Source organism: Caretta caretta, chromosome 1, assembly GCF_965140235.1.
Source record: "Caretta caretta isolate rCarCar2 chromosome 1, rCarCar1.hap1, whole genome shotgun sequence".
In the NCBI taxonomy this organism is placed as follows: domain Eukaryota; kingdom Metazoa; phylum Chordata; order Testudines; family Cheloniidae; genus Caretta; species Caretta caretta.
In genome coordinates this window covers 350,397,404-350,419,778 of record NC_134206.1, presented here as the reverse complement: position 1 = coordinate 350,419,778, position 22,375 = coordinate 350,397,404, and the positions used below count along the sequence as shown (strand labels likewise).

The 22,375-nt window shown below is 59.5% G+C and overlaps 1 protein-coding gene across 3 annotated transcripts in view; it reads left to right on the top strand.

Moving 5' to 3' along the window:
• The window catches only part of CCDC136 (coiled-coil domain containing 136), a 38,715-nt gene extending 21,116 nt beyond the window's left edge, over positions 1 to 17,599 (top strand). For 2 of the 3 annotated variants that reach the window (XM_048836793.2, XM_048836792.2), the window contains exons 4-8: positions 10,206 to 10,532; positions 12,508 to 12,625; positions 13,078 to 13,339; positions 13,431 to 13,574; positions 15,664 to 17,599. In XM_048836793.2, coding sequence (XP_048692750.2) covers positions 10,206 to 10,532; positions 12,508 to 12,625; positions 13,078 to 13,339; positions 13,431 to 13,574; positions 15,664 to 15,771 — 959 coding nt within the window. In that variant the 3' untranslated portion in view covers positions 15,772 to 17,599. Of the gene's footprint in view, positions 1 to 10,205; positions 10,533 to 12,507; positions 12,626 to 13,077; positions 13,340 to 13,430; positions 13,575 to 14,276; positions 14,380 to 15,663 lie in introns of all 3 variants that reach the window. The other variant, XM_075124595.1, reaches the window with a different exon arrangement.
• The last annotated feature ends 4,776 nt before the right edge of the window (positions 17,600 to 22,375 follow it).

Sequence of the window (22,375 nt, the reverse complement as noted above, 5' to 3'; positions counted from 1 at the left end):
CCCTCATTCCCGTCCCTCTGGTGGTGTCTTGGGGTGGGATGTGGGGTCCTTCTCGTGTTCTCTCTGATTAGTCTCCAGATTCTCCTCTGCTGGCCACAGCAGGTTGTCCCCTTCGGTTCCCGCGGTCAAATGGCTTTCCGCGGCTAGGAGGCGTGACCCTGGTGGCTTGGAGCCCAGTGGCTTCCTGGCTGCTCTGCTCCTCGGTGAGCTTCAACTGAGCTGACCTGCTCCCTTTTTAATGCTCCCTCCACAGGGGCATGGCCTCTTGGGCCCAGAACAGTTTGTTAACCCTTGCCTCTCCTGTGTGCGGTTGGTGCAACCCGTCACAAAGGGTCATAAAAATACAACAGACAATTCCCATTTGGTCCCACCCCCATCCTGTAAGTCTGGCCTGTCTTGTTTGTTCCTCGATGCGTGACTTTACATTTGGCTGTATTAAAACGCATATTGTTTGCTTGTGCCCAGCTTACCAAGCGATCCAGATCGTGCTGAATCAGTGACCTCTCCTCTTATTCATTTCCCACTGCCCCAGGCTTTGTGTCACCTGCAAACTGCACCATGATTCTTCCAGGGCATTGATAAAAATGCAAAATGGCCCAGAACTGATCCCTGCGGGACCCCACTAGACATACACCTGCATTGACAGTTATGTTTTCAGACCTAGCAGTGAGCCGGCTTCTAATCCATTGAACGTGTGCCGGGTGAATTTTATATCACTGTTGTATCTTAATCAAAATGGCCTGAGGTAGCAAGTCACATGCCTTACAGAGGTCTAAGGACCTGACAACACTATTACCTTGTGTAACGCTGCCTGCAGTCACTCAGCAGTGAGTCCCAATCTCAGGGTGAAAAAACAATGAGGAGTCCGGTAGCACCGTAGAGATGTAACGAGGCTGCCTTTGGCGGGACCCAACGGAGAGTACCAATGCAGGACAAATTGCTTAGAGCAGGGCAGTCACAGCCCAAGGCTGGGGTTCCTTTGCATACCCAGGCAAACCAAACCAGCCAGACAGAGAAGACTTTGATTTTACCCCACCGGCTGACCACAAGTCACATAAGCAATTCCCTTAGACACTCCAGTTTCCCAGTATCATCACCAGGGCCACTTGTTATGGGGACGAATGGTTATGAAAACCAATATCCCAGTAAAAGAAAAACGGTTCTCTCGATCCCAAAGGACCAAACCCCAGACCCAGGTCAACATACAAATCAGATCTTACCCACAAATCCCGCTGTTGCCAATCCTGTGACGGGTTGGATCACAGAAACCCCCTTGGGAACTGCCACCTGATGTGCCCAGACTACTTCTGCTCGTGCTTTCCTGCCCTGTCAGCTTAGGACTTCAGTGCCCTGCCTGGTTTGAGCCAGACCCGCTAGCCTGCTGCAAACCCAGACCCAGGTCTGAACCACATCCCCTAACAGCTGTAGGCTTAATTGAAACCAGCTTAGGAAGTGTTCCTGTCCTTGACACTCAGATGCCCAACTCCCAATGGGGTCCAAACCCTAAATAAATCTGTTTTACCCTTTATAAAGCTTATACAGGGTAAACTCATAAATTGTTTGCCCTCTAGAACACTGATAGAGAGATATGCACAGCTGTTCCCTCCCCCCAAGTATTAATACATACTCTGGGTTAATTAATAATAAAAAGTGATTTTATTAAATACAGAAAGTAGGATTTAAGTGGTTCCAAGTAGTAATAGAACAAAGTGAATTACCAAGCAAAATAAAATAAAACATGCAAGTCTAAGTCTAGTACAGTAATAAAAATTGAATACAGATAAAATCTCACCCTTAGAGATATTTCAATAAGTTTCTTTCACAGACCGGACACCTTTCTAGTCTGGGCGCAATCCTTTCCCCTGGTACAGACCTTGTTCCAGCTCAGGTGGTAGCTAGGGGATTTCTCATGATGGCTGCTCACTTTGTCACCCACTTATATATCTTTTGCATAAGGCGGGAATCCTTTGTCCCTCTTATCTCCCACCCCTCCTTCTCAGTGGAAAAGCACCAGGTTAAAGATGGAGTCCAGTTCAGGTGACATGATCACATGTCACTGTAAGACTTAATTACTCACTTGCCGGCACACAGGTATACAGGAAGACTTACAAGTAAAACAGATTTCAGAGTAGCAGCCGTGTTAACCTGTATCCGCAAAAAGAACAGGAGTACTTGTGGCACCTTCTAGACTAACAAATTTATTTGAGCATAAGCTTTCGTGGATTAAAACCCACTTCATCGGATGCATGCAGTGGAAAATACAGTAGGAAGATATATATATATATACACAGAGAACATGAAACAATGGGTGTTACCATACACACTGTAACGAGAGTGATCAGTTAAGGTGAGCTATTACCAGCAGAAGAGAAAAAAAACCTTTTGTAGTGATAATCAAGATGGGCCATTTCCAGCAGTTGACAAGAACATGTGAGGAACAGTGTGTGTGGGGGAAATAAACATGGGGAAATAGTTTTACTTTGTGTAATGGCCTGTCCACTCCCAATCTTTATTCAAGCCTAATTTAATGGTGTCCAGTTTGCAAATACGTTCCAATTCAGCAGTCTCTCGTTGGAGTCTGTTTCTGAAGTATTTTTGTTGAAGAATTGCCACTTTTAGGTCTGTAATCGAGTGACCAGAGAGATTGAAGTGTTCTCCGACTGGTTTATGAATGTTATTATTCTTGACATCTGATTTATGTCCATTTATTCTTTTACGTAGAGACTGTCCAGTTTGGCCAATGTACATGGCAGAGGGGCATTGCTGGCACATGATGGCATCTATCACATTGGTGGATGTGCAGGTGAACGAGCCTCTGATAGTGTGGCTGATGTGATTAGGCCCTGTGATGGTGTCCCCTAAATAGATATGTGGACACAGTTGGCAACGGGCTTTGTTGCAAGGATAGGTTCCTGGGTTAGTGGTTCTGTTGTGTGGTGTGTGGTTGCTGGTGAGTATTTGCTTCAGGTTGGGGGGCTGTGTGTAAGCAAGGACTGGCATATCTCCCAAGATTTGTGAGAGTGAGGGATCGTCCTTCAGGATAGGTTGTAGATCCTTGATGATGCGTTGGAGAGGTTTTAGTTGGGGGCTGAAGGTGACGGCTAGTGGCGTTCTGTTATTTTCTTTGTTGAGCCTTTCCTGGAGTAGGTGACTTCTGGGTACTCTTCTGGCTCTGTCAGTCTGTTTCTTCACTTCAGCAGGTGGGTATTGTAGTTGTAAGAATGCTTGATAGAGATTTTGTAGGTGTTTGTCTCTGTCTGAGGGGTTGGAGCAAATGCAGTTATCTCGTAGAGCTTGGCTGTAGACGATAGATCGTGTGGTGTGGTCTGGATGAAAGCTGGAGGCATGTAGATAAGTATAGCGGTCAGTAGGTTTCCGGTATAGGGTGGTGTTTATGTGACCATCGCTTATGAGCACCGTAGTGTCCAGGAAGTGGATCTCTTGTGTGGACTGGTCCAGGCTGAGGTTGATGGTGGGATGGAAATTGTTGAAATCATGGTGGAATTCCTTAAGGGCTTCTTTGCCATGGGTCCAGATGATGATGTCATCAATGTAGCGCAAGTAGAGTAGGGGCATTAGGGGACGACAGCTGAGGAAGCGTTGTTCTAAGTCAGCCATAAAAATGTTGGCATACTGTGGGGCCATGCGGGTACTTAAAGGTGATTTAAAGGTATACATTTGTCCCCAAATGTGAAATAGTTTATGGGTGAGGACAAAGTCACAAAGTCCTGGTTAATGGGAGCCATTAAGATTCCAAACCACCATTAATGGCCCACACTTTGCATAACTACAATAGGACCTCAGAGTTATATTTCATATTTCTAGTTTCAGATACAAGAGTGATACATTTATACAAATAGGATGACCACACTCAGTAGATTATAAGCTTTGTAATGATACCTTACAAGAGACCTTTTGCATGAAGCCTATTCCAGTTACATTATATTCACACTCATTAGCATATTTTTATAAAATCATATAGAGTGCAACGTCACACCCCAGGAAAAGAAAAAGGTTCTCCCCATCCCAAAGGACCAAGCCCCAGACCCAGGTCAATATACAAATCAGATCTTACCCACAAATCACGCTGTTGCCAATCCTTTAGAATCTAAACCTAAAATGTAAAGGTTTATTCATAAAAAGAAAGAAATATAGATGAGAGCTAAAATTGGTTAAAGTTCATTTCGTAGCAGAGGTCAGAAGCAGGATTGAAGACAAGATGGAGGAGATGCAGCTGCCTTTTATAGTCTCTTGCCACGTGGAAGGACACCCCTCCATTCTTACTGTGGAAATCACAGCAGCAAGATGGAGCTGGAGTCACATGGGCAAGTCACATGTCCATGCATGACAGTTCTTTGAAGGCGGATGCCATTGTTTACATGTTAGTTTGAACATTCCCAGGAAAGCTCAGATGTGGACTGCCGTCTCCTAAAGTCCATTGTCAGTTAAGTGTTTCTTGTTTGAGCACTTACTGAGAATAGTCCCTTCTCAAGAAGCTGACCAAATGCTTCCCTGAGGCTACTTAGAATCAAGCACATGGAGATACAAGTACATAGCCAATGTTCATCACTTCAACCACAACCACGATAGACCCATCCAGACAGCATAATCCTACCCAGCCAACCCTAACCTCTCCATAGACACCTCACACCACAACCTCTGTACAATATTTGCTGCAAATATATAACAGTGGTTGCAGCAGTGACCTATACGGTCACAGGTCATGTCAATAACATCACAAAAGACTAACAGATTTATTTGGGCATAAGCTTTCGTGGGTAAAAAACCCCACTGAAGAAGTGGGTTTTTTACCCACAAAATCTTATGCCCAAATAAATCTGTTAGTCTTTAAGGTGCCACCGGACTCGTTTTTGTGGATACAGACTAACACGGCTACCCCTCTGATACTTAGCAACCTCAGGGCAGACTCTTAGGAACTGGGGCACAAACCCCAAACTGGCTGAGAGTTCTGTACTTCAGTTTCACCAACCAATTATCAAGTGTAAACTCCACAGCCTTACCATGGAGTCACAGACAGTCCCCTTGGGTGCTCTAAACTGTCTCGCCACCCAGGGGAGCCTGCCTTTGTGAGAGATGGTCCCTTGCACCAAGAATCACAGCAATATTCAGGTTACTGCCAGTCCCAAAAGACAAGTCACTTGCCCGAGGTCAATTGCACCTTAAATCTCACACCAAAGACAATGCTTGTTGCCAATCTTATAATAAACTAGCAAAAGATGGGAAAAGGAAACCAGAGAGTTATGTACCAGGTTAAAGCAGGTAACCATAGATACACAAATGAGTTCCAGTCTTAAGTTTCACAAAGTACTAGACGTTTCTGTAATAAGCAAGCTCTGCATGTCCTTCAGGGTTAACCCAGGCTAAGCACTGGTGATCTCTTGTTTATTCCTACAAACACCTTCCCCCCGCGTCCCCCCAGAGTCCAAGCATCATAGAGATACACACCAGGTCCTTTTGGCTTGGGGTTTTTATCCCCTTCCTGCCACATGCTCTGAGCTGCAAACTCAGCTGATGGGAGGAGTCCACTTGCCTGACTCTTCTCCACTGGGAGGAGAGCAGAACCTGTTGCTGATGGTGTGTAGGGAAATTCCTGTCCCACAATAGTCTGTCTGGTATCCATGGACCTTTCCTGCTGGGCAGGGCGTGACACCTTCTGCTGGAGATCAGCCCTTCCCACGAGTTAATGTCTCTCTCCTGGCTGGTGATTTACAGTCACAGAGGCTCACAACACAACTGCTCAAATATTACCATACAATACGGGACATAGATGTTACAGGTGGGATTAATATCAGCAGCAAGTCACAACCGGCCATCAAGGTTAAACACTCAACACATTCTTACAGTTCTAATACTGAGCTTGTCAGTGTCCAGCTGAGACAAGGGGACCATGGCATGAGCTGGCATCTGGCCTGCCAGCATCCCGTCTTTATCAACCAAACTTGTCATCTGAACACACTCAGGCTCTGATGATCTAAGCAAGCTCCTGCCTCCCGTCCTCGGGGCCTGCCAGTGACAATGCTCTGGTGCCCTGGGTGGGGAGCCAGGACCCAAACCCTATAGGCTTCCAGGGATCAAACCTGCCCCAGGTCACACCAAGAGCCAGCAGGTTGTGTGTGTCCTACAGCTGGCCCCATGCAGCATGGGGCACAGGGCACTTGCTGGTTTGAACTAGAGTAAATGATGGATTCTCTGTAACTTGAAGCTTATGAATGAAGATTTGGGGAGCTCAGTGTCTCAGCCCAGGGGAGCCCAGTAAGGAGCAGGGGTTGAGGGGCTGACTAGATGGTCCCTGCTGTCCTGAGAGTCCATGAGAAGCTGCATGGGGCACCAGCCAGGCCCTGTAGCCCAAGGAGGCAGTGCTATGCTGGGGCTTGTAGCCCATGGGGGCAGTGCCATGCTGGGGCTTGTAGCCCAAGGGGGCAATGCCACGCTGGGGCTTGTAGCCCATGGGGGCAGTGCCACCTGGGGCTTGTAGCCCAAGGAGGTGGTGCCATGCTGGGGCTTGTAGCCCACGGGGGCCGTGCCACTCTGGGGCTTGTAGTCCACAGGGTACATGCCGTACTGGGGCCTATAGCCCATGGGGGCCATGCCACGCTGGGGCTTGTAGCCCACAGGGGCCATGCCATACTGGGGCCCAAAGCCCACAGGGGCCATGCCACGCTGAGGCTTGTAGCCCACAGGGGCCATGCCATACTGGGGCCGAAAGCCCACAGGGGCCATGCTACGCTGGGGCTTGTAGCCCATGGGGGCCATGCTGCACTGTGGCCTGTAGCCCATGGGGGCCGTGCTACGCTGGGGCTTGTAGTGCACGGGGGCCATGCCGTACTGGGGCCCATAGCCCATGGGGGCCGTGCCACGCTGTGGCTTGTAGCCCATGGGGGCCGTGCTACGCTGGGGCTTGTAGCCCATGGGGGCCGTGCTGTACTGGGGCCCATAGTCCATGGGGGCCGTGCTATGCTGCGGCCCGTAGCCCATGGGGGCCGTGCTATGCTGCGGCCCGTAGCCCATGGGGGCCGTGCTACGCTGGGGCTTGTAGCCCATGGGGGCCGTGCTGTACTGGGGCCCGTAGCCCACGGGGGCCGTGCTAAGCTGGGGCTTGTAGCCCATGGGGGCCGTGCTATGCTGCGGCCCGTAGCCCATGGGGGCCGTGCTGTACTGGGGCCCATAGCCCATGGGGGCCGTGCTATGCTGCGGCCCGTAGCCCATGGGGGCTGTGCTACGCTGGGGCTTGTAGCCCATGGGGGCCGTGCTGTACTGGGGCCCATAGCCCACGGGGGCTGTGCTAAGCTGGGGTTTGTAGCCCACGGGGGCCGTGCCACGCTGGGGCCCATAGGGGTGTGTCGCACTGGGCCCTGGGGGCACCAGGCAGGGGGTGCACTGGTGGGGCAGAGGAGAAGGCCCCGGCCCTGCCGGTCCCTGGGCCTGGCCCCGCCAGCAGAGGGCGCGAGCCGCAGGCCGGGCCGGAGCAGCTGGAAACGCGCGGGGTCGCCCGGGCTGCGCGCAGGGGCCAGCCCGGCCTGGAGCCAGGGGAGGCAGCCATGGAGCTCACGCCCTCCACCTCCGTGGGCAGTGAGTGCCACCGGCCCGGGGACCCCCCGGCAACCGCCCCCCGGCAACCGGCCCGGGGACCGCCCCCCAGCAACCGGCCCGGGGACCCCCCGGCAACGCCCCCTGGCAACCGGCCTGGGGACCCCCCTTCAACCAGCCCGGGGACCCCCCCGGCAACCACCCCTGGCTACCAGCCTGGGGACCCCTCAACAACCACCCCCTGGAAACCGGCCTGGGGACCTCTCAACAACCGGCCCCTGGGGACTCCCCGGCAACCGCCCCCTGGGAACTGGCTTGGGGACCCCCTGGCAACCACAGCCTAGGGACCCCCCTAGCAACCACCTCCCGGCAACTGCCCCCCAGAACCTCCCGGTGACCGCCCCCTGGGGACCCCCCAACAACTGCCCCCTGGCAAGCTCCCTGGCAACCACCCCTTGGTGATCCCCCCAGCAACCACCCCCTGGGACCCTCCCTGGAAATTGCCCCCCAGGGGACCCCCTCGGAACTGCCCCCTGGAGATCACCCTGGCAACTGCCCCCAGGGGCCCTCCCAGCCACCCCCCAGGAGCTCCTGCAGCAACTGCCCCCTGAGGATCTCCCCTGGCAACCTCCCCCAGGGCACCCTGGCAACTGCCCCCCAGAGACACGCCCCAGCAACTGCACCAGGGATACCCCACCTCCAGCAACCACGCCCCAGAAACCCCCCCAGTCGAACTGCCCCCTGGGAACCTCTGCCTGCCAATCACCCCCAGGGGTCCCCCACACCCAGCAACCACCCCCCTGGAACCTTCCAGCAACTGCCCTTCAGGGATCCCCAGCCAGAAATCACTCCTTGGGGACCCCCCACCTGGCAACTGCCCCCTGCGGACTCCCTGCCCAGCAATCACCCCTAAGGATCCCCCACTCAGCAACCGCCCTCTAGGGGTCCCCCAGCAACTACCCCCAAGGGATCTCCTTGGCAACTGCCCCCTAGGAATCCCCTGCCAGCAGCCACTTCCCAGGGAGCGCCACCAGCAATCCCCGCCCCAGGTCCTCCCCACCTGACACCCATCCCCCCGGGTCCCCTCCGCCTGGCAACCATTCCCCAGGGAGCTCCTGCCCGGCAACTACCCACCAGAAACCCCTTGCATGGCAACCACCTTCTGGGCACCACTCCCCAGCAACCGCCCCCCATGGAGTCCCCACCTGGCAACCGCCTTGGGGACTCACTGCCCAGCAACTGGCCTCCCCCACCCCGGGTACCCCCTGGTAATTGCACAGCAACCACCCCTTGGGGACCACTGCACCCAGAAACAAGCCCCCCTTAGGACCTACCCCCCAGGGACTCCCTGCCTGGCAACCGCCTGGCAACCAACCCACAGGTACCTGCCTCCCAGGGACCACCCACCCAGAAACTGCCTCTCAGGGAGCCCCCGCCCCCGCCCCCGTAATCATCAGGCAACTACCCTTCCCGGGGACCTTCCCACCCCAGCAACTACCTCCCTGGCACTCTCCTGCCTAGCAGGCCCTGCCCCAGGAATCCCCCCGTGAGACAAGCCTCCCTGACAACCCTTGCTCGGGGACCCCCACCTGGCACCCTCACCCAGGGTCTCCACCCCCCAGCTCACCCCCCAGGGACCACTCACTCAGGGGACCGTAACCCAAAGGTCAGCCTTCCAGGGGGTACTCCCTGCTCCCACCCAGCCACACCCCAACTTCCCCCAATCACCCCTGCTCCCAAGGGATCCGCCCTGCACCTGCCAGGATTCGCCCCTCCCAACCACCCCCTCCCCCCCAAACTGTCATCCCCAGCATGGCTCTCTTCACCCCTACACACCCCCTCCCCCCACTCCCAAAGGCATACCCCACGGTTCCCTCACCACTATCACGCCATGGTTCCCCCTGCTCCACACTCCCAGCTCTTTGCCTCCACAGCCTGCCTGGCCTATATCCACCCCCCCCCGCAGCTCCCCCAGGCGCTCCCCCACTGCCTCCCCAACCCCACTGTCCCCAGGACTGCCCCCCCTGGCTTGTGCTCCTCATTCCACCCACTTCCCTCCCCCTGCGCCCACCCAGTGGGTGCTCTCCAGGCACCGCTCCTCCCTGCTTGTCCGTTCCTGGCCTGGTGGTCGGAGCAGGCCCCAGCGGAGGGCAGGTGGGTTGGCCAGGGATTAGGCTCCTGGGGCAGGACCAGGAGCCAGCCCAGAGGTGGTGCTGGAGCAGGCCAGCAGAAGGTCCTGTGGCAGCCAGCAGATGGGCTGGGAGGCAAAGCCGTTTGGCATTGTTGCAGGTTGGGGCCAGGCATCCTCAGGTGGGAGGTGTCTCTTGGGGGGCCTGGCTGTTCTGTGGGGACTGGGTGGGATGCGCCATTCGCCTTTTTTCATCCTGCCTCCCCAGATCCACTGCCCAGAGATTCAATTGGCTATGTGGTTATACCTTACTTCCTGTCCCAAAGTGCCACGTCCCGCCCCAGAGGTGGCTGCATTTCAGTGGTGGGTGAAGTGATCCTAGTGCATGCAGGCTGGCGGGTGCTTTGGGATCATTCTGGCTCTCGAACGCATCCCTCACTGCAGTCCCCTGGCCAGAAGGCACTGGACAGGCGACGGGGCAGTAATGGTGCTCTGGCGCCAGGCTCTCACCCCGCCTCTCCCCCCACAGCTCAGATGCGCACGCTGAAGGATGAGTTCAGCACCCTGCAGGATATGAAGGAGTCGGAGCTGGAGCAGGTGGAGCGGGAGCTGCAGGAGGCCAACGAAGAGATCCACGGCCTGCGGCTGGAGGCAGAGGAGGTGGCTGCCATCCACGAGAACGAGATCGCCGCCCTGCAGGAGCAGCTGTGCCGGCTGCAGGCCGAGCTGCAGCGCTTCCAGAGGGTCCGCGAGGAGTACGAGACGGAGATCACCACCCTGCGCGCCGAGATCACGATGAAGGCCAGCGGCCAGGCCCGGGCTGAGGGCCCCGCTGACAAGCTGGCTGTGCTCCAAGGTATTGCCCCTGGGATCCCCACTCAGCTGTGGGGAGTGGGGTGGGGGTGGGCTCAACAGGGGATGCTCTCCCCCAGCAGTAAGTGCTGGTCTCAGTGAGGCACTAGGGGGCACTGTGCTGCAGGAAGTGGGGGGCTCAGCAGGGGGCGCTCTCCCCTGGCAGTCAGTGCTGACCCCAATACCCGAGCGTGGCGCTAGGGGGCTGTCACGGGTGCCCAGGCTTGGGGCTCTGTCACCACTCTCAGGGGGGGCCCGACAGGACCCTGGGGGCAGTGTGACACCCCTCAGGGCGTGCTCTCACCAGGGCAATCCCCCTTGGGTACAGGTTTCAGAGTAACAGCCGTGTTAGTCTTTATTCGCAAAAAGAAAAGGAGTACTTGTGGCACGAAAGCTCATGCTCAAATAAATTGGTTAGTCTCTAAGGTGCCACAAGTACTCCTTTTCTTTTTCCCCTTGGGTACAGCGTCTCCTGGGTCTGACCTTGGAGTGTTCAGTCCCCCCCATCCATGCTCCCCACAGTGAGTCCACCTGGCTGGGATGCCTGGGGAAGCCTCACACACCCCCAATGGGGCCATGCACCCCAACTCTGCAGCCAGCAGTGACTCCCAGCCAGTGTGTGACACAGGAGGTTTATTAGTGGTCGGGAACACAGCGTAGAACAGAGCTTGTTAGCACAGAAAGCAGGAAGTTACAGCAAAGTCCAGCTTGTGGGGACCAGAGCCCTGAGCTCTCCCCTTGAGTCCCAAACCTGGAGACTGACTAGCCTCCAACAGCCCACCCTCAGTCATGCCCCATTGTCCCTCCTCCTTCCTTTGTCTCTTTCCCAGCAAGCCAGGCACCTGGCCTCCACCTCTCTTTGTTCTCCAACACCTGCAGAGGATGGGCCCTGGCCTCGTCTGTGCGCAGGCAGCCATCTGGCAGTCACACCTGCCTCCTAGGGGTCTGTGCAACAATCACACACCCTTGTCCCACCACCTAGCCCTAGATATTTGTGCAACACATAGGGGAAACCGAGGCACTCTGTCGTCATTCAAAACATTAAGAAAATTCCCACTTTGTCCCGGGGCACTGTGCTGTAAGGAGCTGGGTAGGGCAGCACTAGGGGGCGCTGTGCTGCAGCGGGTGGGGTGGGTAGTCCAGAATGGGGCAGGCTCCCGTCTGTCAGCATGGTGCTGGGGGTGTCGTGCACAGCCCCGGTGTCCTCCCCTTGTCTGCACCCAGGTGGATTCTGCTCCCAGCGGTTGGTTCCCAGCTGTGTCGCGTGGGTGGGAACTGGTAGCAGGGAGGTGGTGGTGGGTAGGAACCCCCAGCCCAGGGCTGAGCCAGGCGCAGCCCCAGACTGGTGGCATTGGAATGGAATGGGTGCTTGGAAAGCAGCCCCAGGGAGCTGTGGAGGTGGTGGTCATGGGGGGCACTGTGGTGTGTGGGTCTCCTGTGAGGCAGAGGCTGGGGGGAGGGTGTGACCATGTGACGCAGCAGGGAGGGGGGAGTGTTGACCTGGGAATGTGCCCTGGGGATGGGAGACCTGAGAGCCTGTAACCAGAGCCAGGAGGGGGAGGGGGAGGTGACACCTCTGCCCAGGAATGTGAACAGAGGCTGCAGCAGGGAACCTGCTGGGGGGGTTTAGTTTCAGTTTGGGGCTGGGTGGAGGAACGCAGGGAACCCCAGGGCTGGGGTCTAAGCTCCCTGCTCCCCCAGAAGGACTTGACTGAGGGGTCCTGGGTGTACCCACAAGCTCTGTTGTGGACTGTGTTCCTGTTGTCCAATAAACCTTCTGTTTTACTGGCTGGCTGAGAGTCTCAGTGAATCCCAGGAAGAGGGGTGCAGGGCCTGGACTCCCCAACACTCCATGACAACGTGGGGGTGTGGGTCTCCTGTGAGGCGGGGGCTGTAGGGGGCAGTGTGGGGGTGAAGGTCTCCTGTGAGGTGGCAGCCCTGTTGCGGGCTGTGCCCCATTGCAGCCTGTGTGTTTCCAGAGGAGCTGCTGTCCCTGCGGGAGCAGTACCGGGACCTGACAGAGGAGTACCAGACCCTGCAAGAGAGCAACAAGATCATGGTGCACCATCTGGAGAACCTGGAAGCCCAGAAGTACAGGTAAGGGGGCTGGAAGGGTCAACAGGGTGGGGCAGGCCGGGGAGCCCAGCCTCAGACCCCAGGTGGCAGCTGGGCTCAGGACCTGCCTCCTGTCCCCTCTGGCAGCTGGGGCTTGAACCAGAATCTTCAGGGGATCTGTGAGCAGGTGGGCAGGCCCCTGGCTGGGTCGTCGGAGCTGAGCTGGGGCAGGGCTGTGCTGGGCTGGACTGGTTAGTTCTGAACTGGGCTGGGCCAGGCCACCTCCCGCTGGCTGGGCTGTTGGAGCGGAGCTGAGCTGGGCTGAGCTGGGCCAGGCCACCTCTCGCTGGCTGGGCTGGGCTGGGCCAGTCGGGGCTGTGCTGGGCCGGGAGCCTTCTGCCCTTGGCTGGGCCAGGCGCCTCCTCCCCATGGGGGCCGGGTGGGCCAGGAGCGGCTCTGCAGTCTCTGCCCGGGGCCGCGGGCTCCCGTTGCAGATCCAGGAGCAGGTCGGAAGAGTCTCACAAGTCGACGGACTCGGAAGTGATCCATGCCCCGGTGTGCCGGACCCTCTCTCCCCGGCGCGCCAGCCCCCGCCTGAGCGGCAGCGTCTCCTTCAAGATGGTGGACAACACGAGAACCATCAGCGCCCCCAGCCCCAAGGAGCCCCTGAGCCAAGACGAGGAGGACGACTCCGAGCTGAGCCTGCGCTTCAAGCTGCAGAGCGAGGAGGAGAAGGTGCAGCTGGCCCAGAGCAAGGTACCCATCCTGGCCCTGCCCGGGCGGGAGCTGCAGGGCAGGGGGAGGGGCTCCCCAGGGGCTGCTCATGCCCCTCTCCCTGCCCCTGCAGTGTGACAACATGCAGACCGAGCTGCGGGAACTGCAGCGGCAGTATCAGGCCATCCAGCAGGAGCGCCAGCAGCTGCAGGAGGAGCTGAGGCTGTGCCGGGCGGAAATCCAGAGACTCAACGGCACCGTCCCCGCTGACGGGCGGGTAGGTGTGCCCCGGGGGTGCCACACGGCCGCGGGCAGGGGCGCCGCAGGTGACAGGCGTGGGTAACGACGCTGCCACGCTGCCGTGGGGGGTGCCCGGTGGGTGCTGACTGTGCCACGCTCCCACAAGGGATGGGGCTTGTGGGCGATGGCTGTGCCAAGCTGCCGCCTCGTGGGTGCCCGCCACTTTCCCACAGACCCCGTTCTTGGCTGGAGCCGCTGAGGCAGAGGGGGACGCTGCTCCAGGGAGCCAGTGGGGAGCCTGAGTGGGGGCGATAGGGGGGTCTCAGCCAGCGGCATGCAGGAAGCAGCGCCCAGTGCTGGGGGGAGGTACCAGCCGGGCACAGAAGCTGCCTGGACCCGGACGGCGACGGTTTGAGCCCGGGGCTGGTCAATAGCCGCTGGAGCTGGGGCTTGACCTGGTGCACACTGGGCCAAGGACACTCAGCCAGGGAGCCCCCACCCGCGGCCCAGCCTGACCCACGAGCCCACCCCAGCGCCCCCTCCCGTGGCTCAGCCCCCCAGCAGGAGCCGCCCCCTCCCCAGCTTTGAGAGCCCGCTGGGGCAGGGCTAGGGTGACACCGAGACAAGGCCAAGCAGCCTGTGATTTAATCTCTCTTTTCTCTCCCTTCTCATCTCCATCCACCCCCACCCCCCGGCCTGTGGCTGCCGCTCCATTCCATTCCCTGCTCTCCCCCCATAGAGCCACCCCGCCCCCGAGATCTCCCTCCCCCTCATAGGACTGGTTGTTATAGTGGCTCTGCTCTGGTGCTGGTGGGCCGAGACCTCTTCCTAATGCGGATCAGGTACTGGTATCTCCCCTTTCCCGCGGCCTGGCCCAGGCCCCTGCTTGGCTCTCCCCGTGCATGGCAGGCTGCTCCCAGTCCCGCCGCTGCTTTGAGCCTCCAGCACCTGCCCTCCGATCCCTGCCCCTCGCCTCTCCCCTCATCCACCCTTCTGCTCTCCATCTCCCCAGGCGCTTGCTCCGGCCCGCCAGCCAGAGACAGTGCTGGGGAGGGGCATGCCCTCTTGGGAAAGGGGCTGGTGCCTCAAAGGTCAGATACGCTAAAGACATGCCACCTCGTCCCCACTGCTGAGGGCAACAAGTGCCCCTGTGTGTGTGTGGGAGGATGGCGCTGGGGCAACCATCTCCCTTCCCCTGCTGTCACACCAGGCCCTTCCTGCCCGTCTGAGCCCAGTGGCAGGGCCTGCGCCCCAGGTGGCCAGCAGGGGGCACTGTGCACTGGCAGAGGATTTGAGGGGCATCAGTAATGAGGTATGATGCCCTCAGCACTGGGGCATAGCCCCATCTCCACTGCCTCCTCGGCCAGAGCCCCGGTGTGTTCCCCACAATCGGGCTGCAGCACCAGGTCCCTGCCCTGGTGAGAGGCTTTGGGATCTCCGGGCAAAGCCCTCTGAGTGCCCATTGCGGGGCGAGGAGCGCAGCGCAACCCCCCCTGCTAAGCAGCCAGCCCCCTGCATGCCTCAGACCCCTCACCATCCCCCCACCCCCTCACAGCATCCCCCAGCTGCCCATGGTTTTTTCCCAGGACTCAAATCCCGCAATCCTTTGTGGCCGCCAAGAATCGTGGGACAACGTTTGGCCCCCCAGAGGGTGGGAACCAGCGGGCTAGGCGAGGGGAGGGGCGGGCGCCCCATCACTGGGGCCATGGGAAACAAGACGGGGGAGTGGCCCTGGGAGATTGAGGCCCACTGGGTCTGAGCCCAGGGTCCCCCCAGAGAGGGAGTGTGTGAGAGCAAGGGACCCCATCTCTCCGTGCTCCCCTGGGGAAGGCTGCCCCCCACCCAGCTGTTAGCAGCTAGCCAGTAGCTCCGCAGGGCGGCTGGTGAACTCCGGGTCCGAGGTGCTCACCGCTCCCTGCTTGCCGGGGTCCGCTCCTGCTGGCATCACCCTGCAGCTCGGCCACGCGCGCGTTTGGAATGGGGGCTCCAGGAGAACCCACCCCCCCAGGCTCCAGCTGCCTCCCAGCCTGGCCCCCACCCTGCAGCCGCTGAGCAGCCTGGGCTCCCTGGAGGCGCTGGAAGGCTGCGGGGCACAGCACTGACCTCCCCCACATCTCCTCCCACAGGTCCCGGCCGGGGGGCTGAAGCCCATCATCCTCTTTGCGGTAGCTGCGGTTGCCTTGCTTCTGTACCCCTGCCTGAAGCGGTCCTGCGCCAGCTCCATGCCAGCCTGAGGAGCGCTGTGCCCGGGCCATGCCACACACGCAAGCCAGATCCGCCCCTTACCCCCCATGGCCTTCTGCCACTGGGAGGGCTGGAGACCCTTGCTCCAGCCCCCCTCAGTGCATGGAGGTCACCCCCCTCCCCCGGTCAGTCACGCCATGGCAGCATCTGCCCCCTCGTTACTGCATCGGGGCTCAGGGTCAGGGACACTGTGTCTGTGGGGCAGGGAAGGGAGACTCCAGCCTCCTGCAGGTCAGCCCAGGATGCTGCTCTGGTGGGTGCGTGGATGTGCGGGGTGGCTGGGATAGGGAGGGGGTGGGCTGCAGGCCCCGGGGGAGAGTGAGGGGCTCCCTGGAAAGCAGCCTCAGCCATCCCTGGTGCTCCCCCCTCTGAGCTGGGTCCGGTCCCATTGGATCATAGCACCAACTAGTGGGGAGGTGGGGGGTACAAGGGATCCCTGCCATCGACTCCCCAAACAGAACCTGTTCCAGTGGAGCCCCAGCCCCCGTTCTGCCCCCTCCATCCCAGCCCCCGCCCTGACCCCCCTCCATCCCAGCCCCCACCCTGACCCACACTGCTCCCCTGCCATCCCAGCCCCCGCCCTGCCATGGGGGAGCTGGGATCCCAAGGGAACCCCAGCCAGGGCTCTGGTCCAGTCCCTGCTGATTGGCGCCATTTCCAGCGTGAGTCTGGTTCCCAGCCAGGCCAGCCCAGCTGCGCCGGGAGCCCCTCTGTGTGCCCCGCCAGGGGAGGTTCACGTTGCCTGGTTCTCGGTGCCCCTATGTGGCCACTGCCATGGAGCATTGTTACCTCGGACAAGCTGCCGACAGCCTGGGAGTGGCAGGATAGGCTTTGGCCGGGGTAGGGAGGATGGGCACCAGCCTGCCACCCCCCCTTCTGCCAGGGACTGTGCCAGGTCTCCACCCTACACTTCCACCGAAGCCCAGTCCTTCCGAACTTGCGCCCACCTCTTCCTCCCCACTCCCCTCTCCAGAACACATTGGCTCCTCTCCAGATCAGCCCGAGGGGGGTGCTAGAGACCAATACCCAAAGCTCCCCGCCCCACCCACCAGAACCCTGCCCCCTGCTGGCCCGGCACTCGGCGTGATCCACTGCAATAAATTGAAAACCAAGGAGGTCACGTGGTGCTTGAAGCAGCGGGCAAGCCTGGGCCAGGGTTTTTAGTTGGCAATATTTAAAATCTGTCTTTACACTCGTGCTCCATGTCTGGGAAGGTTTGACTGTCTCGGTGCCATTCAGCAGGGAAGACCCAGGTGCCAGACAGTCCCTAGGGAGAGAGATTTATTTATTTTTAAAGCGGGAGCCCTCATGGTTTCCTCGTCTCCACCCGGGCATTGCATCTTGCTGTCACCCCTTTGCCCGAGGGCCCCTGCTACAAACCTTCCCCCGTCACCTCATTTCAATGTTAGTGCACCCCTTTCTTCTGCCCTCGGCATGCAAGCCGTGGGCGCTGGCCCCAGGGCTGTGTGGGTGGCGTTTGCAAGCTCACTGGTATCATGACTGCTCGTGACCGGTCAGCACGGACGGGCAGGGAGGGGGCCGTTGAAGAGAAAGGGGCTCTCATGGGGGCTTCAAAATGGCCCCGAAGCTTGACACCTTTCCCTGGGCATGTATTCTGGAAGTGCCTGCATTTGGGCTGCGGGAGGCTGACCTGGCCCCATGGCCGGCTCCTGTTCTGGTCTGTCCCCGCCCAGCCCTGCGTCCCTGCTCTCCAACTGGAGCTGCGGCTGCCCCCCCCCCCCCACTCGCGTGCTTGGGGGCTCCCTCTCTTTGTGGTTGTTGAATGTTGTAACTTGGTAAAAGAACTTTCTAAATCCACGGAGCCTGGATCTGTCCTGGGAGTTGCCTCGTGCTGGGCGGGGGCTGAGCCAGACTCACAGGTTGCGCCCGGGGTAGAGCAAGAACCCGGCCTGAGCAGGCCCTACTTCTGGGGACACCAAAGGGGGCTGGCCCAGCCTGTGCTGGGAGACAGACCTGAGGGGAGCCGCTGCCTGCTCTGAAGCCATGGTCAGGATCCTGCTCTGGGGAAGTCGATGGGAAATTTCCCCCAGCTGCAACCCTGGGCCCTGTCCAGAATGGCCCAGATGCCGTGGGGATGGGCACCTTCCGAGGCAGCATAAAGCCAAGCCCAGAAGGAGCTCCTGGCTGCGGGGGTTGCTGGGCCCCGCTGTGACTGCACAGGGGCGCTCTCCTCGGGGCTAGCTGATGGCACATCTGCATCGCTGCTCCGTGATGGTGGAGAGAACGCCAGGCTGGAGAAATGGGGCTCCAGCTTCTCCCCAGAGCCAGCTCAGGCAGGAGCCAGAGCGCTCCCCAGCTGCTCTCCTTAGCTCCAGGTTTCTAGCCCAGCCTGTCCCTGTCCAGCCCCCTCCTGAGCAGGCTCAGGGCCAGGCCTGGACCAGTTTGCCCCCCACGCACCGTAAGAGCCTTGAGCATAGCCCAAGCCAGGACACTCCCCCTTGCCCTGGGCACTGCAGGGAGCACGCGGCCCGCAGCCCCAGGGGCTCAGGGCGGCGAGCCAGGCAGAGGTCCAGGGATTGGGGCTATCTGGGCCAGGTCAGCTGGGCTGTGAAGTGCTGGCGTGAGTCTAGGTTCTCTACTCCCCCACACGGCCGGCGGCTGCTCGGTGGGACCCCGCTGGGGCTGCAGATGCAGAGGGTGGCTGGCTGGTGAAATGCCCCTTGCTAGCCCGAGGCCCCCTCCCCTGAGCTCTGACCCGCACCGCCCCTCTGCGGAGGGGCAAGGGCCCATTTGGCCAAGCACACCATGTTCTCTGCCGGCTGGCAGGGAGCGTGTTCCTCACCCCAGGCCGCGCCAGCCAGGTGCTTCGGGCCAGTGCTCAGCTGCTATATTGAGCTGCGAGGGTCAGGCACAGTGTGACTGTCTGATGGTGCCAGGCTCCTGGGGGCTGCCCCCCCCCCGACTCAGCAGCACGGGGGCTGAGTGTGTGTGAGGCCAGGGCCTAGCGTGGCAGATCAGCCCCCGGGGAGCTGTCTGCTTGAGGGGCCCCCCGTAACTGGAGGGCTTAGGCCACGCTGCCCTCCCTGGCCAGCCCCAGTGCTCGGCAGGCAGCCCCAGCTGGAGGTGCCCAGCGAGGCTCTGGGTTCTCAGCCTGCCCCTAAATCACACGGGCTGAGCCCCTTCCCCGCTGCCGGCCCCCTCTGGCCCAGGGCTCCCCTCCCAGCCTTCTGCCGCTCCATGCTGTGGGGATCGCATCATGCCAGAGGCCGCCCATGTGCCGGCTTCACCAAGAGCGGGTGTGAGGTGGCTGGATCCCATCTGCAGGTCCTGGGGCGGGGGGGGGGGGGGATTTCAGAGAGCGGGGGGCTCTGTGACCAGCTGATGGAGGCTGAGCGAGAGCCGGTGGCTGGGCGCTGAGGCGAGGCGGATGCTGGCCCCACGGTGCTATCTGTGGCCAGGGTGGCGACCGATCCCGGGATCGGCTCCCCCGGGGACAGGGCAGATTGGCCATCGCACAGGGTCTGTGCAGGGGGTCCCAGAGCTCATGCTGGAGCAGAACGGGCCACCTGACCCTCCGGGCTGGGCCTCTCTGGCTAGGCCCCAGCAGGGACCCTCCCCCCTGGGCTGGGGGAGCAGCCGGGAGCCCACCCGGGCCGGTGGGACCAGGGGAATGGGCCCCAGGTGGCGGCCTCCTGGGAAGGGCAGGGGCTGCATGGAGGGAGGGGCAACGCCTTCCTCAGCCCGTGCAAGGCTAGAGCCCCCCAGTGAGCCAGGGGGCTGGAGCAGGCCGAGCCCTGGAAGCACCTGGGCGACCCGGGCAAGGGGGCAGCGTTGGCCCTGGTGGAGCTGGACCCCAGGTGCCCCCCGGAGGAGCGCGCCCAGTGGTTGGGCTGGCAGCAAGAGCCATGTCTTGAGTGGGGCGGGGGGGTCAGTCCTGTGGGGCGGAGCCAAGGGGAAGGCTGAGAGCACATACACACCCCCCAGAACACACACACACCCCCCCAGGACACACACACACGCACAGCCCCAGGACGGACACCCCCCCCATCTCTCTCCACTTTCAAACAGCCCCCACTCCTCACCATCCTGTACAACCGCCCCAGCACCTGCAGCCTTCTTCCCCGCTCCCCACGCCTCATCCTCAGTGCCATGGTGCCGAGAGCTGCCAGTCAGGACCGGGGCCCTGGGTGCCAGGTGCTGCATGTGTACAGAGTCCTTGTCCCACCTCGAGGGGCCAATGTGCCAAGGGGGGGCACCTAAGTGTCGCCAGCAGTGTGGCCGGCAGGGCGCTCCTGGGCTGGCCGGGGAGCTGACGTGGGGGAGCATGGAGCTGGAGGACTAGGTATTATCCATCCCTGACAGGTGTTTGTCTAACTTGCTCTTAAAAATCCCCAATGCTGGAGAGTCCACAACCTCCCTGGGCAATTTATTCCGGTGCTTAACCACCCTGACAGTTGGGAAGTTTTTCCTAATGTCCAACCTAAACCTCCCTGGCTGCAATTTAAGCCCATTGCTTCTTGTCCTAGCCTCACAGGTTAACGAGAAGAATTTTTCCTCCCTCCTCCTTGTAACAATCTTTTATGTACTTGAAAACTGTCATGTCCCCTCTCAGCCTGGTCTCCTCCAGACTAAACAAACCCAATTTTTTCTATCTCCCCTCATAGGTCATGTTTTCTAGGCCTTTAATCATTTTTGTTGCTCTTCTCTGGACTCTCTCCAATTTGGCCACATCTTCCCTGAAATGTGGCATCCAGAACTGGACACAATACTCCAGTTGAGGCCTAATCAGCACGGAGTAGAGCGGAAGAATTACTTCTCGTGTCTTGCTTACAACACCCATTAATACAGCCCAGAGTGACGTTTGCTTTGTTTGCAAGTGTTACACTCTTGACCCATGTTTAGCTTGTGGTCCACTAGGACCCCCAGATCCCTTTCCGCAGTCCTCCTTCCTAGGCCGTCATTTCCCATTCTGTATGCGTGCAACTGATTGTTCCTTCCCATGTGGAGTGCTTGCCATTGTCCTTACTGAATTTCATCCTATTTACTTCAGACCATTTCTCCAGTTTGTCCAGATCATGTTGAATTTTAATCCTGTCCTCCAAAGCACTTGCAACCCCTCCCAGTGTGGTATCGCCCACAAACTCTCTAAGTGTACTCTCAATGCCAGTATCTAAGCATTGATGAAGATATTAGAACCGGACCCAGACCTGATCCCTGCGGGACCCCACTCGATATGCCCGTCCAGCCTGACTGTGAAGCACTGATAACTCCTCTCTGGGAACGGTTTTCAACCAGTTCTGCACCCACTTTGTAGCAGCTCCATCTAGGTTGTGTTTCCCTCGTTTGTTTATGAGAAGGTCACGCGAGATAGTATCAAAAGCCTGACTAAAGTCAAGCTAGACCATATCTGTCTAGTCTAACCATCTATCTATTTGTCTGTCTGTCTCCGTACACGCACCCTGCCGTTTGCACTGTGTGCTTTGTGACTGTCCCCAGCGCCTGGCGTGAGTGTGCAAAGGGCGAGGAGTATTTCTGGCTGCTGATGCCGGGTCCACTCTGACTCGGCCCTTTATTAATAGCGGCCCCGGCTCGGGTTCCCTCTGCTCCTGGTTATTCAGGAATCCCAGGCGGCCGGCTGCAGAGACCCCCATCCCCCACCCCGAGCATGGAGCTCCCCTCCCCCAGGGCCCTGCACATGACTCTCCCTGATGAGCCCAATGCAGGGACTGCAGCCTGGAGATGATGGCTGGGGAGTTGGGAGTTAGCTGGGGCTTGGATCCACTGGGCCCATTCCAGCCTCCTGGTACCTCCCTGCCCAGCCCTCTCCCCAACACAGCCCCCCCCCCCCAGCCTCAATAGCCAGTCCTGGAGGGGGGCAGTCAGGCCAAGCTCTCCACTGTACAGAGGGGGAAACTGAGGCAGAGTGCAGGGGAGGTGATCTGCCCGAGGTCACCCAACAAGCCAGGATTGGGACCCAGGATCCCCTGCTTAGCCCACTAGCCCATGCGGCCTCTCTCACTAGCCCCCACCCCAGCGGGCTGGCCACATGCTGCTGGGGAGAATACTGCCCCCCGTTCTAGGGGCAGGTGGTAAAAGGATGTGGGATGATTGCAGAGGGTGCAGAGCAGAGCCGCGGAAGCGAGCAAAGGCTGGAGGAAATTGGTGCCCGTGAGCAGCTGAAGGAGCTCAGCGGGTCAGCTCACCCAAAGGAGAGCGAGGGGAGACTGGATTACAGGGCCGGAGGCCATCCATGGGGAGAAACTCCCGGGCACCCCTGGGTGCTCCAAGCTGGCAGGGAAAGGTGGCACAAGCAGCCCCGGCCGGACGCTGGAGCTGGACCAATTTCAATCAGAAACCAGGCACGCCCTGTGAACAGGGAGCATGGGTGACTGGGGCAGTGGGGGATTCGCCATCTCGGGAGAGCTCCCTGGCCTTTGGGGCTCCAGGTCCTCGCGTGACGCCACGCTCGGGGATACCATCGGGCAGCCCCCCTCTCTCTGGTCAGGCTCCCATTGTGCCCCGGCTCCTCACCTCAGCCCCATGGAGAGGACACACCCAGGGCAGCGGGCGCAGAGCAAGCACAAGGCGCCACCTCTTGCGTGGAGCTGATCTGGGGAACTCATTGCTGCAGGG